The sequence below is a fragment of the Danio rerio genome, chromosome 8 (genome assembly GCF_052040795.2).
Source record: "Danio rerio strain M-AB ecotype USA chromosome 8, GRCz13ab, whole genome shotgun sequence".
In the NCBI taxonomy this organism is placed as follows: Eukaryota; Metazoa; Chordata; class Actinopteri; order Cypriniformes; family Danionidae; genus Danio; species Danio rerio.
In genome coordinates, this window is record NC_141028.1 from 37603121 (window position 1) to 37620123 (window position 17003).

A 17003-nucleotide genomic window follows, 5' to 3' on the forward strand; every position below is an offset into this window, starting at 1 on the left:
TAGTTACTTATAATTTATTACTACTTTAAATTTAAATAGAAATGTCTAGGACAGATTGCATATTACATTATCTAGATGTTTCTATTAGTGCTCTTATATTTTTACACGTTTCAATAGAGTTTTATACCTATTTCAGCATTTAGTGGTTTTCTTTCTGGGCAGATTCTGCATCTAATCCATTTTAACCTCACTGTGCTGGCTGATTTTATCTGCATCTCAGTCCTGTAATGACAATCATTTAGTTGGAATTTGACACTTCTTTCCTTTACTCATTTATTTTCTGATCTATATAATAATTCTTTTTTTTTTGTCCTATGAATTAATTAAAATTGTTATTTCAATCTTCTTTTTAACTATAAATCATTTTTCTAAATTTGAATCTCTTTCCAGTTTTTAATATTCAATCTTGATTTAGGCCATTCACAATAAGATTATGTTAAGATATTTCCTTTACTTAATATTAATTTAAATACTTAGTTATATTCTTATTTATTCTCCAAATTATTTATTGCCTTATCAAAAGCTTTTTCTCTTTTTCTTTAGTCAATCTGCTGCATTGTAATTTACCCTTCAATGTTTAAGGACTTTTATGATTAAACCTATTAAAACTTAAACCTAAATTATTTAACATTCATCATAATATATCATTCAATATTTAAAGTTTCACCATGAAATGACCTTATAACACTTTTTCTTACTTAAAAATTTGCATAATAATAATTTCTCTCAAATTGACAGGAGTCTGATTTGATACAAGAATGGGTAGCTAAACTTTTGTTCTTAATTTTCCTTCTGTAATGCTTGAACTTAATTTGGACTTTAGGAACTACTTTGAGATGGACTGTCAGACTATCCCCCCTCGCAACCTGAGACAACTATAGCTCACAAATTGGTGCTTCTGTGGTGTCCTGAAATTCCTTCATGTCAGGGCACAGTGTTTCCCCCTCTCTCTTTGGGCTGGTTTCTTTCTTTGACTCAGCTGATGTAAAGTTCTGGTGGAGCGTTTTTTTCTTTTTGATCAGTTCATCAGTCTCTTGTTAGTTTCTCTTTTGAATGTCTCTGAACAAATGTAGCTTTTTCAGTCCTCAGTAAATCCTGAGTATGCAGTGCCTGCATCACTGCTGTAGCATGTCACAAGTGTCAACAGCCATTTTGCTCTGTGTTTTTCAAACACCTTTCCATTTGCCAGTGTTCTCAGAAATGTCTGGTAGGTACAAGACTACAGTCCCCCAAAGTTCATCCCTATGTCCTCTTAATTAATATATATAGAATTTAGCTCATGACTTAATAAATTGTTTTTTTTTCCCCTTTTTTCCTTCATCAAATAAAGACTCCTTTTGTTGTTTACCAACTTATTTTCTCTAATTATTTTTCATTCTCAATCATTTTTATCATATGTAAATATGCTTAATTTTCTATTTGTTAAATGTTCTTATAATTAATTTCTTTGGCTTTAGATTGTGCTTCACTTATTTTTCCTAATCTTATTCTAGTGTTTCCTCACTAGTTACATTACATCTTACACTATTTTAATTTCTCTAACATTTCCATACCTGTTTTAATTCAACAGTACTATATGGTGCTTACATCTGATATAACTGTTCAAAATCCTTACTGCAATAGCTTAGAGTTCATAGTACTATTTTAACTCTACATGTTTGTTTACTTTAAGCATTTTTCCAATCTGAAATGCAATTTTTAATTGTCAATTAGTTTTAAGTACATAAAATATTAACTATAAAATGTTTGAACTCACTATGCTGTTCTTTAATGTCTCCTCAGTGTCTATGCTTTACATCTAACTCACTGCTTTTACTACAAATAGCTGTTGGCTCAGATGACAGCCTGTAGCTGACTTTAAAACAGATGACAACAGTCAAATTACTCCACAACAATTTTTTATTGCACTTAAACATAATTTTATCTTTTAAAGCCAAATCTTGTTTTCTTCAAAATGTTACTGTTTTTTTCTAATTTTTATCTTATATTACTTTATAATATATATTTTTAAACATCTTATCTTTTAATTCTATTAAACAATGTTTGGACTTCTTTTTTCTCCATTTTCTTTTCCTTTTCAAAAATTAGCATTTTTGTCTCTTAGATTTTCCTAATTAATTTTTTTTAAGCTTATTTTCCTTAAACATTTGATCATTAACTCTTCAATTAATCCATATTCATCAAAGTTTTTTCTTCTAATTCTTTATTTACTCAAATTATTAACTTATTTATTTTTATTCATACTGATTTAGTAAATTTATTTCCTGATCAATATAACTATTAATCTCCATATGTAGATATTTCTATGCATCAATTTTTGAATTTCTTAATATTTATTAGTATAGCTTCCAGTTGCATTTTTATTAACACTTTTTATTTATTAAATCTTATTCTATCATTAATATTTTCTTATTTTATTTATCTTATTACATTACTTTATAATATTTCTATTTATTTAATATCCTTATAATATTTCTTTTACTCTTTAGCTTCTATCTGTCCTGTGAAACTTTTGTTCTTAAAATAGACAGATTCTTACCACTCCTGAAGCAGACCTTCTTCCAGACTGTCGACATTGTAAGAATTGAAATATTACAAATATTCTGATATCTTTGACAATTCAAAACATGAGCTGAAGACAGGGCCAATGGACTCCACAACCCACCAGGGGGGAATGCGTGAAAAAACAGTTCCTGCTGCATTTGCATCTGACTATGCTGAGACTCAGCTTCATCCCCCCAACTCACACATATGGTCATTTCAATGTTTCAATGTTTTAGATTAACCAAACTGACTTTAACTATCATGTTTGATATCATTTGAAATGTCTCAGTGCGATTGGTACAATGGTCTCATTCTCTCAGAAATAGACATAATCAGAACAATAAATATATAACTTCAGGCATCTTTTGAACCACTGTGAAGGGTGTGACTTTTTACACACACACCCCCTTCCTTGAGGGAATTCTTGGATTATTTAAGGTAAGGTCTAAGAAAAACTCAGGGCGATTCTGCCTAACCAGATCAGCCCATAACATGGGGTCTGCCCCATGTTATGTATATTACAAAGTCAGGAATGCATCTTTTTCATCTTGGATTTATCTTTGATAATTTGATGTTTTGTATTGATCATTTATGAATTGACTGATTGAATTGGCATAATACATTTACCTGACTAATAAATTGTAATGTTTGACCATATTTTGCTCACTCTGTAATTATTCATTCAAGTAGATTACGCTGTATCCTTGTTTCCGCACATCTTGCGTCAGGTCAGTAGACGGACTAAAATCCAATTGAGATGGAGCATTGGCACACTAATTGTGTTTTAGCGATCCGGCTGACTCTTGATATTGATTCATGTGTACTTAGGTGGAAAGGGCGATAACTTCCGTCTAGGTCAACAAGGTGTTGCATGACTAACCTAGATTGGGTACCCGACCTTTGTTTGAAGGTAATATTATTCTAAATTAAGTTCATATGGGAAACCATGGGCTTGGTGAAAACTAAAGTTACTATAGAGTCCAGTAGTCGGGTACATTTATATTAATGCCCTAACCTCTAATTAGAAATGATGATTGTCTTAACTCAAAGGTGTACATCTAAGCGGGACTAACTAAAGTATTTTAGAACGAGCGCGCTGGTAGCGGCCATCTAAAGTATTAGTCAATTTACCTCTGTTTAATATTCAAGACTGACCGGAGTGTGACCGTGAGGGACGCCTTCGGCCGAGGCGATTTCTCTGAGCGACATGAGCACCCGAATGAACGAATGTAATAGTTACTAGTGAAGACAAACGGTTCAAACATTTATCTAAATTACATATTGATATAATCTTCTTAATGTTTTATAATTGGAGTCAGATAAAACGAGGATAAATATATTAATATTCTAAACCACCTCATACTAAAATTGGAGTCAGATATGAGTTAAGTTTAATATAAATCAACATTGTGCACTGGAAAGACCGAACATGCAGTGAACCTTCATCCACCAGTGGACACCGGCATTGGACCAGCTGGGTGGACCTTACAACATGTCAGGAATTTCAGTCACCTCTCTGCCTAGTTCATATTTAAAAACACTTCAAACACACAGAGATTATTCAGAAAAATGTTTAACTCGTATATTCTTCTTTTTAGTCTGTGTCTTTCAAATGCAATATGATCTCAATTAATTTTATGAGGCTTAATCCTCCTCTGTATCACAATATCTTCCCTAAACTGCATCACTCTCTATCTTAGTGTTCCTTAATCACACAACATATGCAGTCCTTCTTTTATATTATAATATAAAACGATAATTCTTTTAAACTCACTCTTTTTGCAACCATACTTCTAAACACAATCATACTTCTCACTCGTCCTAACCTCATCTCTTACACTGTGTAACCTGAATCTCACCTCTATTCTAGTCTCTCTAGATCAAAGGTGATAGCTTCTAAGCACCCCAGCAACACTGACAAATACACAAATACTTACAATTACATACATACACCTCACTCCTCTTGAGTGACCTGTCCGAGCAGCCTCTAACCTTAGAGCTATAACCACAGAATTCTCCACTACACTCCTCTTGAGTGACCTGTTACTTCTGCTCCCTCTTTACTGTTCTTCAGTAAAAGTAGCATTTCACAGGATTTGTGCCTTTTTTCCCCCAGCCTCCTGAATAATAATATTTATTATTATTAAAACAGAACGGGTACTCTGAGGTCTTTGCGCGCTTCTCTCTACTTTATTAATCTGCTTTAATCTCTTAACTGTCACCACACTTTAAGAACTTCCTTTTAAAACTTAAAAATGCTCTATGCATATTCTTTATAATATTAAAAAATTTCCCAAACATGAGTAACAGTTACTAGTTAACGTTTATCCTATCCGTCAAGGCCCTCTTAGGAAACACAGATCATTTGCATGCAAATTGTTATTTTCTTCTGGTATTCAAAACCCCATTGTTTTCCTTTTATATCTTTACTTTTACTTTTTTAGTTTTACTTGTAGTTCGTTATAGCTGGAGAAACAGTTCAAGTGACTTTTTACCATTACAAGCAGATCCTTGGTAGAAAAAACACAAACGTATAAGCGAAAATTGCTTACCGTTTTTTATCGTGGCCACATATTTGTGTTTTTCCTCCAAGCCCCAGCATGTCCAGTGTCACCCGTTCGTCTCTGTCCAGCCCCACGTTGGGCGCCATTTGTCGTAAATTCGACGTCTAATCAATTAGAAATTATCAGACCAGAGGTTTTGAATATCAGAAAATAGACTTTATTCTCCATAATAAAGCCGAGAAAGAGCAGAGCAGACCCCAGAGCATTCTGAAGTCTCTCCTGGACACCTTCTGAAGTCTCTCCTGCACCTTCTAAACTTTCAGTGTGTTTGTTACAATTTTTATAAAGGATTATTTGACACACCCCTAAGTCTCTTTTTAACTCTTGACCATTTTTGAATAGGTTTCTAGTCTAAGGGGTCCTGCTATTCTTGGCTCTCAGCCCACTAGCTCATGTCAGCAGAGATGTTACAGGTCTATGTCAGCAAAGTATAGATGCAACTTATGCAAAAGGATTAAGTGTTTACATACATTGTCATGAAAGCATAATCACTTGATAATATGTTACTCATTCTAACTTCTGACACATATAGCTTCATAGAAGTATTTAACATATATAATCAGTGCTTTACATATTCAGTTATTCTACACAATCAGTCACTCAGCCTTCTCCTAGTGTTGCTTCTGTGCAGGCACTCTCATCTTACACAGACATATCACTGTATTTTTAACACAGGCTGGCATGTTTGCTGCAAACACTACATACATTTTGAGAAGAGAAAATTAACTGCTTTACACTTAGAAAATACTTCACACTGAGAGAATAGAAATCTTCTTCAGGATCTGAGAGACATCTTTTAAAAACAACGCAGTATCATCAGCTAACTGGCTGATTATCAATTCTGTTCCAGCGACAGAAATTCCTTTAAGAGGACTTTCTTTAATATGTAAAATTAAAAATTGTGTAGCAATTAAGAACAGATATGGGGAAATGGGGCATCCTTGTCTTACACCACGCTTTAAATCAAATCTGGGAGAAGTGCCATTGTAAAGCCGAATAGAACTATTTCCATTATTATAAAACATTTTTATACAATTACAGAAAAAACTACCAAAACCAAGTTTACGCAGGGCGTGTAATATAAAATCATGTTCTAGGCAATCAAATGCTTTATAATAATCCAAAAAAAGAATAAAACTGTCAGTAGAAATAAGATCTGAATAATCCAATAAATCTAAAATCAAGCGGATATTATTAGATATATGTCTCTGGGGTATAAAACCTGATTGGCACTCATCTATTATACTATTTAGAATAGATTTTAATATCTTTTTGCTAAGACTAGGGCAATAATTTTATAGTCAGTGTTCAATAAGGAGATTGGACGCCAGTTTTCTATTAAAAGGGGGTCTCTATTGGACTTGGGTATTAGAGTTATTAGACCCTGACATAAAGTAGGAGGGAGCATTAAATTCTCAATACTTTCTAAAAACATTTTGTGTAAAAAAGGAGCCAGTTTTTTTTTAATTTCTGCAGACAACCCATCAGTTCCAGGGGATTTATTATATTTGAGATGATCAATTGTCTCAGCAATTTCAGTAAGACTAATAGGAGCATCACACAGAAGACTCTCTTCAGAACTGATTTTATTTATGTTGGATAACGAATCAAAAAAATGTGTGGCGGATGCCTGACAAAATTTAGAAGATTATAAATCTTTATAAAATCTGGCACAAAATTCTGCAATTATTTTGGGGTCCTCAGATATATTCCCGTCAATACGTAGTTTTTGAATAGAATATTTAACTCGCTGCCTTTCTAGCCTAAAACAATATGCAGAGTTCTGCTCACCCTCTTCTAGCCATTTTCGACGAGACCTTATGAAGGCACCTTCAGCTTTTTGTTTATATATATCTTCTAAAAGATGTTTCTTATCTATAAATTCAGATCTCTCTGTGTCGGTAAGATCCTCTACATTTTTATGTGATAATACAGATATTCTAGCCATAATTTGATCTTCATTTTTTTTTTCGAGTTTTTGCTAATAGACTACAATAATTTCTACAGTATTTACCAATGTCAAATTTAAGAAGTTCCCAATTGCTACAAAATAAATTTTCTTTATTAGCTTTATCCCAATAAGAAGAAATTAAATAATCAATTTTAGTTTGAACTTCATTGTGTTTTAAAATTGAATTATTAAGTTTCCAGTATGAGGATCTTTTATGTGGGGGAGTAGAAGATATTGGTACATAGATAATAATGGCTTTATGATCAGAAAATAAAGAGGGAATAATATCCGTTTTTATGTTTGATAATTCAGCTGAAGTTAACCAAAAGTCAAGACGGGATTGATTAGAAAGTGAGTTATTGTTCCAAGTGAAAACTTTTTGTAAAGGATGAGTTTCTCGCCACACATCAACAACAGAAAACTTTTGTACAAAAGAAAATAAATAATCATTATTAATACAGGTGGGATGGGGGGGCCATCTATCTAATGTGTTATTAAACACAACATTAAAGTCACCACCAATAATTAAATAAGAGTTTGGATATTTAGTTAACATTTTAGATAATTGAGTTTCTAATTAAAAAAAAAAAAAACGTATTATCTTTTGGAGAATTATAACCATAAATATTGGCAATAACATATGTTAGGTTAGCAAATTGTAAAGCTAGTAAAATGAAATGACCATTAATATCACAATCACTAGCCAAAATGTTTCCACTAAAATTATTTTTTAAAATACAAACTCCGGCAGAATGTTCATTTCCATGGGACACCCAAATTTCTGACCCCCATTGTGATCTCCATAAATTAACTTCTTGTACGGTTGAATGAGATTCTTGAAGAAAGCAAAAATCTGTTTTAAAACGTTTAAGAAATAAAAAAACTGTTTTTCGCTTAAGAATGTTGCGTAGCCCTCTACAATTTAAAGAGACAATAGACAAGGACATAAAAAGAAACAAGAAGGATAAGAACAAAACACTGGAAACAGGAACAAGACCTAAGAATTACTACAAAGAGAGACTATCACTATAATGGAAAACCAAATGGTCAAACCCTAAATCGGAAGGGATGAGGACAACAATCCCTTTATAATTAGTTTGAACTGAACTTTTGAAGTATGAGAAAATCAGGTATCTTCGAGGTGGAGAAAAAGAGAAAAAAAAAAGTTTTATAAGAGCTGCAGTCCATACTATAGCACCGCCAAAAAGCAATGAAGATGGATCATATCAAGTCCAAACTTTAGTTTTTATGTAGGAGGAAAAATCTCTGTACCATCCACAAAAGCGCGTCCGCCCACGAAGAATGCTCGCTTGTTCTCTTTTCGAGCTTTTTCAATTATTGGCCACAGCTTCAATCTTTTTGCTCGATCAGCTGATGACAAGTCCTCCGTGATTTTCAAACGATTTTTTGTCAGAAAGTCAGCATCCTTTGCAGCACGCCAAACTGCATCTCGGTAAAAGCGCGATGTAAATCGGAAGAGAATACCACGGCCCTTGCTGTGTGGGTGAACACGGCCAAGACGGTGTGCCACATCAATGACATCAGGAAATTTCTCCTTAAACTGAGGAAGAATCTGTTGGCACACGTCAATAATCTCCTGACGGACATTTTCTTTATCTTTCTCAGGAATTCCGTGGATCCTCAGATTCCATCGACGAGTGTAGGTTTCTAAATGCGCCAGGCGTTGTTCTCGTTCAGTGGAATTAATTTCTTCTTTCTTTGTGCGCGAGTCAATGAAATCAACTCTTTGTTTCAGATCTTTAACCTCGTTGCAGATGAAATCAATAGTTTCCAACACACTAGAGATTTTTTCTGTGTTCTTGCCGACCTCTTCTTTCATGTCTTTGATTATCCGGGAGTTTTCAACTATCAGCGTTTGTAATTCGTCTGATCTATTTGTCACCAACTGAAATAATTCAGAGAGTTGCGAGGAGACACTTGTCGCGTCGAATTTGTACGTTTTCCTTATTTTGACCACGGGAGAATTGCACGGAGTGTCGGGTAGCGGCGGGATTACTTCCTCCATGAGCATAAGCACAGAATCATCGTTTTGCTCAACATAGTCGTGCATGTTATTTTTCAAAACCCCGACAGCGGAAGCATAATCACATCCTTGCGATTCAAGCGAGTTACAGGCCGTTTTGCTAGGAGAGCTAGAATTAGCAGCTGTGCTCGACACTGTTTTCCCGGACTTCTTCGAATTTTTTCTCTTTTCAGAACCACCCATTACTGTGATTGAGATCCCTTAGGTAGTAAAAAACATTAACCAATCAAAATAAATTTCTCACAATTCAGTAGAACTTCCAAAATAAAGTTTGGGATCGGGAGCCTCTCAAACAAGCGTGTGCTCAGAGCGCCATCTTGACACGCCTCCTCCGTGTTAAAATTTGATGTTCCTCCAGCGTTCTTACGTCAGTCTTTAATGTCAGGTGATCCTTCAAATGTCAGTGTAAATTGTTGAGTGTACCATTAGTGCTCAGTCGTGTTTTTCATAGTTACCAGTGCCGATGGAGTTTTTTTTTTAGAGCGTCATATTCTGCTGGAAAAGTTTCATTTTAATGGTAATATGCCATGAGCCGAGGTGTATGAGTAACTTCACAAGTTGACCATAGTCTAGACCGATGACATGCTCATCTACTCCCAGAACCTGGCAGAATGAAATGTTGCAGCTCGTCCGGTCTTCAATGATGAGCCCAAAAGAGGCCACTTCACAGAGCCGGCCCAAGGCTTAAGAGAACTGAGAGGCAGGACAAGATGGCGGGCTGGACTTGGTTAACTTTAGATTTTACACAAATCTCATTGTTTTTTTTTTCACCTAAAATAGTAATTAAAACATCCAAGATGTGTTTTGCCTCATCAAAATGTGGAATTTGATCAGCAAACTACTCATTCTAAGACAACTATGCCTTGGGCTAAATGACTTGGCTTCAAGTACGATGCCACACGATTCAGAAATGAAGGTACAGACTGCACAAACAGATAAACGACATGATGCATCTCATTTCACCACAACTAAAGGCAGCGACAAAAAAAAAGTCAAGCTCTCACGATGATGACATTTCTCATGCAACCCTTTAGCAAGCCTACATAGTATTTATGCCTATAAGTCACTGCATGGGTAAATAAGAAACAAGCAACACACACACACACACACACACACACACACACACACACACATACATATATATATATATATCCATGTGCCACTGTAAAGTAATATGGTTCTGTCATAACGTTTTGAATGAAAATCTGCATTTGGATAAGACACCTTTAGTATAGTTTTGATTTTAAGGCATAATAAAGATCAAATGCAAGTACGAGTGGATTTACATTGAAAATTTCAAACGCATCAAGAAAACCATGTGCTAAGGAAATTTCAAACCATTTGGAACGCACAGAGACGAGCTTTTGTGCAAAAATGAACTTAAAGGTGCCTTTAAAAAAGTGTCAAAGTACTTTTGAAAACAAAAAAGCAAACCCCCAATAGGTGGCAGCAAGAGGCCGCTTTATTTGAGTAAAGCATTGAACGATTCATTCAGCCAAAGAAGCCAATAGGATGAACGGACAGTTGAATCAATCCCTGAATCATCGACTCACCCGAGTCTTCTTGGCGAAGGCCTGAATCGTTCGTGCAGGGAAACGTCGCTGTGTATTATTCAGAGATGGCCAACTGTTCTGCTGTTTATTTTATTATACTTATCGCAATGATTTTACTACTACTATCAATAAAATTAATATTAATAATGATAATATTGCCGGAAGTTGTACAGCGCATGCGTCACGTGTTCATCATCAGCATCCATGACAACCGTCCTGTGGGTGTTGTTTGAATCTCGCTGTGTCGATTGGCATCTGATCTCTGCGTCCTCCGTGACAATTTTTCCAGATTATCGATATTATTGATCGTTGGATACGTCGATTGATCGCCTGCTGTTCCCATCACTCAGGTTTGACCCTTTTTATTACGCTGTGCTTTGTGTTTGTGTTCAGTATGTCTTGTGTTCACTACAGGTTCCAGAGTCGACTCACCTACGACTCGCTCCAGTTTGAAGGCCTCAACATCAGCGCGGGGGAGCTGAAGCGGCAGATCATGAGGAGCAAGAGGCTGAAGTTCTGCCAGCTGAAGATCAGCAACGCCCAGACTGATGAAGGTGAGTTGAGGAAAAGACACTTCAACTGTTCTACGCTAACATTAGATGCGTTACATCAGACACTTCTGGAAGCTGTAAGGTGGTGCTGATGCTGACATGTAGGGATGTTTTGGCTGTTTTAAAAGGCTAATGGCTCTCAAAGTATACCGTGCTCCATAATTATGTGCTGATTCTGATTTTATTTTGCTGTCAGAATACACAGATGATGCTCTCATCCCTAAAAACACGTCGGTCATCATCAGACGGATCCCTGCGGCGGGACTGAAGTCCTCAAACAGAAGATTTGTTGGGTAAGTGCTGTGAAATGAGCACACGCGTCCTCTGTTAGATGTTATATGAAGACTCCTGGGGCCTGTTTCAGAAAGGAGGTTAACTGAAAACTCAGAGTATTTTAACCCTGAAATAAGAGAAACTCTGGGTTTTCCGTTTCAAAATGGCAGGTTTGTTAAACTCGAGAAAGCAGGGTAAGTCAAGCCTGTTTCTGAAAGAGAGGTAACTTTAACTCAGAGTCAGTTACTGTGGTAACTTACTCTGTGAATCTAACCTGGTCAGAAGCAGGTTTTATTCTCTAAACTCAGAGTTTCTGTCGGTCTCCTCCCCTTTTTTAAAGATGAAGCGGTAGTTCTCGCCTTAGCCTTACGTTTCCACCCACCTATTTTAATGCTCATTTTGGATACGTGCATAAAAACGATTGATAGAAACGTCATGATACACATAAATTTTTAAAATATGCATAAAAAATGCGCATAACTGAGTAGGATAAACTTTTATTCGATAGAAAATGTGCGCATAAACTACGATGGAAACACTTTTACTGAACAAATTACAGTATGTACATTAAAAAAAAGATCATGATCATATGATAATGAAAATGTGTGTAAATGGACAAACCAGCAGGCTGAGCACACTGTAACATGTCTTAAATATTGTTTTAGTCATTCTAAAATGCCTTAACTGTTTCAGTATTAGTGTATATTATTAATTACCTCTGAACGTCTGGTGCATGTCAAGAGTCTCCGCGTCTCATGGCTTCAGACGCCCCCACGTGTTCATTGTGTTTCAGCATTTTCTTCTGACATCGAGGCGCAAGTACATTAATTAGGCTAAATAAAGAATTAATTGACGCAGCTTCTTCTACCACAGTAAATTTTGTTTTTACTGTTGATATTTGGTGCCAGTTTAATCAGGAAGTGACAATTTTTTTCTCTTTGACTCGTTGGATGGAATTTTATTCGCATCTTTTATGCAATATTCCAGTTTTGCACATAAATTTATGTAATATATTTGGATGGAAACATAGATATAGCCTACATTTTAGTCACACACAGAAGAACTGTACTAGAATGGCTTATCCTTTTTTAATAAATAATTAAATTAAATTCACCTTCGACATGCACTGTAACTAGATTAATGGGATTATTATTCTTTCTAAAAATTATTTTTAGTACTGCTTACCTTCTAAATGTTATATTAACCTCTATCACTTGATCAATAAAAAAGGCAGACACACAAGTGCACTGTTAAATCATTTAAAACTAATAAATGTATAAAAAAGTTTAGAAAAAAATATATAAACGTCACAAATTACATTACTTATTTTATTATACTTAAATATTTAAATACTTAAAAAGTTAAATTAGGCATTAACTTGAGCAGCTGTTTTCCCACGCTAACTGTCTCTTCTTCACTAATGGTTGCTTCTTTTCAAATATATACACTCATATTTGCTATAACTTTGCATGAGAACATCAAGTTCAGCTGGAGAAAGAAATGGTGATCTCTTTTATAAGACATTAGCTGCGTCCCAAATCGCATACTTATGCACTATTTTACGCCATTTTGTAGTATAAATAGTGTAAGTAGTGTGTTCACATTGAAAACTCTCAAAATAATAAGTGCACTTTAATTACCCGGATGATGCACTCATTCAGCTGCTAAAATGAAGTGTGTAATGATGGACACTTCACGCACTAAACGACCGCAGGTTTGCTTACGTAGCGGAAGGGGCGGAGCGATCGGACGCACGTGTTGAATAACTTTATTTATTTTGGATAGTGAAAGCAAAATTCTCCTACGAGAGTGATTATAGCGCCTCCGGATGGTAAATGCGGCAATACTCACGGCAGGTATTACTTGATAATTCAGTCGTTTATTTCACTGATTTGGCAACAGTCAAACGTCATCAGGGAAACGGTTTGAATTTCCGCTTAGTAAAAAAACATTAGTGTGCCATTTGGGACAGCACTACATACATATACTATCCTGTTGAGTGTGTAAGTGCATAAGTACATAGTGCATGAGTGCATAGTGTATAGTGTGCCATTTGGGACGCAGCTATTGCCATAGTCACTCGTAATGTCTGCGCTCCATTGATAATGCCTTTTTAAAGTCACGGTGTGCGCGCTTAACTCTGAGTTGGTCTACTCGAAGTTGATTGACCCAACACAGATCAGCTGTTCTGAAACCGAAAACTCTGAGTTTTTAATCTCTCGGTAAATCAACTCAGAGTTCAAGTTTAAACTCTGAGTTGTTTGAACCTCCTTACTGAAACAGGCCCCTGGTCTGTCCCTGGTGTTTTAGTCACACAAGCTCCTTTGTTTTGCAGACATCAAGCTGGACGCTGGCGTGAACCTTCACCTAGAGCTAATACCTTCACTCCTCTCACTGGAGCAGTTGTTGAAGGTATTGAACAAATGAATAGCACAATAGCAAAACGCAATGTAAAGCACACAATATACGCACACGCACTCAGCTTCTTAGGGAGATTTGAGATTGTTTGAAGGGTTGAGGGTGAAAAAGATTCAAATGTGCAAATGCCTGTGAAACAGACTGAGAATCTGGCTGAGGCAAAGGCGTCAGAGGAGGACAAGCTGAAAGCGGTGATGTACCAGTCCAGCCTGTGCTACTACTCCAGCAGGTGAGCGTTCAGACACTGACAGGTTTGCTTTGTGAGAGATGTCTGAGCTGATTCTCATGGTTCTGATGTTCACTAGTGAGGCCATGAGGCTGCTTGGGATCCCGGGACACCACATTAGGCACTGCCCCACTAATGTGGTAACTGGGTTTTCCAAGCTCACGGTTGCTGTGAACTTAAGCTCTTGTCCTCATCAGTCAGATTGTTTGCTCAGAGTTTGACTGTCACTCCTCAATTCACAGGGCAGCCGCTCCGCGCCGCACAAGCGCATCCGGAAGAGCACAGGGATTCCCCGCAGCTTCCTGTTGGAGGTGGACGACCCAGACCGAAAGGGAGTCATGATAGACGGCAGCGGCAGATACGTCATTCCCATCATAGACGCGTGAGTAAACTGTACTTGGCATAGCCGCATGTTCTAGTGTTTGTCCAAATCTCACATGATGTCTGCTTGTGTGTGTTTGCGCTCGATCTGTTCAGTGAGGCCTATGCTGCTGAGAAGAGAAAGAGGCCGTCCTTCTCCTGCCAGACCGAGCCTTTGCCCTCCTCATCCTCAGCAGGTGCGGCATCTTCGGTCCGGGACGCCGGAGGGAAACGGTCCCGCTCCCCATCTTCACCAGAGACGCGCGGCGACCAGAAGAGACCACGTCGCTGAGAGACCTTCATCCAAGAGACCTGGAGCCGACGTGTAAATATTGTACATAGTTTATTAATAAAAGATAATAAAGATTATAGCCGCATGAACTGTGTGGACTGGTTAACCTTCACTCCAGCAGTGCAACACACACACACACACACACACACACACACACACACACACACACACACACGAATGAATTCATAAACACAATATTATGAAGTTTTGCTTTAATTTAGGAAAAGAGAAACTCTTCTGGGCTAAAATCTGATGGGTTTTTTTCAGCGTTCTTACTTCAGTCTTTAATGTCAGGTGATCCTTCAAATGTCAGTGTAAAGTGTTGAGTACACTATTAGTGCTCAGTCGTGTTTTTCATAGTTACCAGTGCCGATGGAGTTTTTTAAAGCGTCATATTCTGCTGGAAACGGTTCATTTGAATGGTAATGTCCCATAAGCGGAGGTCTTGTGAGTAACTTCACAAGTCGGTCAAAGTCTACACCGGTGACAAGCTCATCTACTCCCAGAACCTGCTACTCTCTACCTACACGTTGTCAGCTGATGTTTCAAAACCTCAACACTCGCATACAGAACAGCCTCAGCGTCTGCACCTCTTATCGGCACTAGCTGCAAGTCTACACCCCCTCTGTCCAGAAGTGAGCACAGCCTCTTGGTACCATCCCAGCAAGCATTTTTTTTGGGGTGTTTAAAGGTGCCAACTGACCATAAAAAGTAAAAATGACTCATTTTATCTCATCCCAACAGGGAAACCACCAACAATAAAGAATGAGTTACTATCTGGTGTCATGGCTTTGCAATTAAAACAAGTTTAGTTATAATGGAGGTCATTGGGGGCAAAAACAGCCACTTGAACAATATGAACAATACATAAGGGTTAAAAGTCTAATAGACGGCTTGGTTAAAACCAGGCTAAATCTAGGCTGTCAGTGAGTGTGCACCCCTAACCCCGCCTCTCACAGTGACCTCACTAGCTCCGCTGAGTGCTTTGTGTCTCAGATTGCATGCAAGTCTGCAGCCAGATACTGCTGGAAGCTAGTCATCAAATACACAGGAACGAATGACTACACGTGTCAATCTGTCTATTAAACTATCTAATCTGTCTAGTCAGTCTTTTATTATCTTTTATATGCAAAAATATTCATTCATAAAAACATATGTATATATGAACACTGGGTCAAATAGGGTCCGTGCATTTTAAATCTAATAACAAAAATAACCCAATGTTGGTTTTGTCCATATTTAAATGAACGTGTGTAAACGCACGCTTTGATCAAACCTTTTATTCCCCTTGATGATATTGTGCTTTTTTTTTCCCTCAATGCCATCCAAAGTTTCAATGTTTGGCCGTGTCTGCCATATCTGTTTTGTTTAAAAAAAAAAAAGGAAAAAAAAGGAATGCATCGGTTCCTGCATGTAGAATTCAGAAATCTCATGGCATTGAAAGAAAACTGGCAGCAGTTGAGTGCCGAGGTCAAAGGTCAGATGAGCAGGCATCACACCTGATAAACACCTGGGGCAACTGTACAGTAAAAAAAAAAAATAAAAAAAAAAAACAAGATTAAGAAATATTGCTTTAATTTGAGAGAGACAAAAAAAACTCTTCCGTGTTAAAATTTGATGTTCCTCCAGCGTTCTTACTTCAGTCAAACAATCTTAATGCACTCTGTCTCACTGAAACCTGGCTGAAACAAAATGACTATATTAGCTTAAATGAAGCAACTCCTCCAGGATTCTTATATAAACATGAGGCTCGTCAAACTGGTCGTGGTGGTGGAGTTGCATCAATCTTTAGTGATTTCCTTAATATTAAACAGAGAAACGGACTTATGTTTAGCTCCTTTGAAGTATTATCGCTTAATGTTCAGCTTCCAGATACTATACAAAAACCTATGTTATCTCTCGCTTTAATCACTATATATAGACCCCCAGGACCCTATGTCAAATTTCTAAAAGAATTTTCTGATTTTATTTCTGACTTACTAGTCAAAACTGATAAAATGCTAATTGTAGGTGACTTTAACATCCACATAGATGACGCTAATGATACATTAGGACTCGCGTTTATGGATTTAATACACTCACTTGGGATAAAGCAAAACGTTGTGGGCCCAACCCATCGCTTAAAGCATACATTAGATCTAATTCTGTCTTATGGAATCGAGGTTATTGACGTAGACATTATACCACAAAGTGATAATATTACAGATCACTACCTCTTACTATATAA

General features: G+C 36.7%; 2 protein-coding genes across 2 annotated transcripts in view; one reads left to right on the forward strand and one right to left on the reverse strand.

Annotated features, from left to right (window-relative positions):
- Positions 1-17003, reverse strand: part of LOC147842743 (uncharacterized) — a 227523-nt gene that overhangs the window by 58791 nt on the left and 151729 nt on the right. The gene's annotated exons all lie outside the window — the stretch shown is intronic.
- Positions 10877-14017, forward strand: LOC147842745 (E3 ubiquitin-protein ligase RBBP6-like). The gene is made up of 3 exons (XM_087265070.1): positions 10877-11210; positions 11404-11500; positions 13816-14017. Exons 1-3 carry the CDS (start codon positions 11051-11053, stop codon positions 13988-13990), a joined length of 432 nt encoding a protein of 143 aa, XP_087121196.1. The 5' UTR covers positions 10877-11050; the 3' UTR covers positions 13991-14017.

Coding starts and splice junctions, on each gene's coding strand:
- LOC147842745 (XM_087265070.1), top strand. CDS start 11,051: ATGTCTTGTGTTCACTACAGGTTCCAGAGTCGACTCACCTACGACTCG. Junction 11,211..11,403: donor CAACGCCCAGACTGATGAAG/GTGAGTTGAGGA, acceptor TTTTGCTGTCAG/AATACACAGATGATGCTCTC. Junction 11,501..13,815: donor TCAAACAGAAGATTTGTTGG/GTAAGTGCTGTG, acceptor TTTGTTTTGCAG/ACATCAAGCTGGACGCTGGC.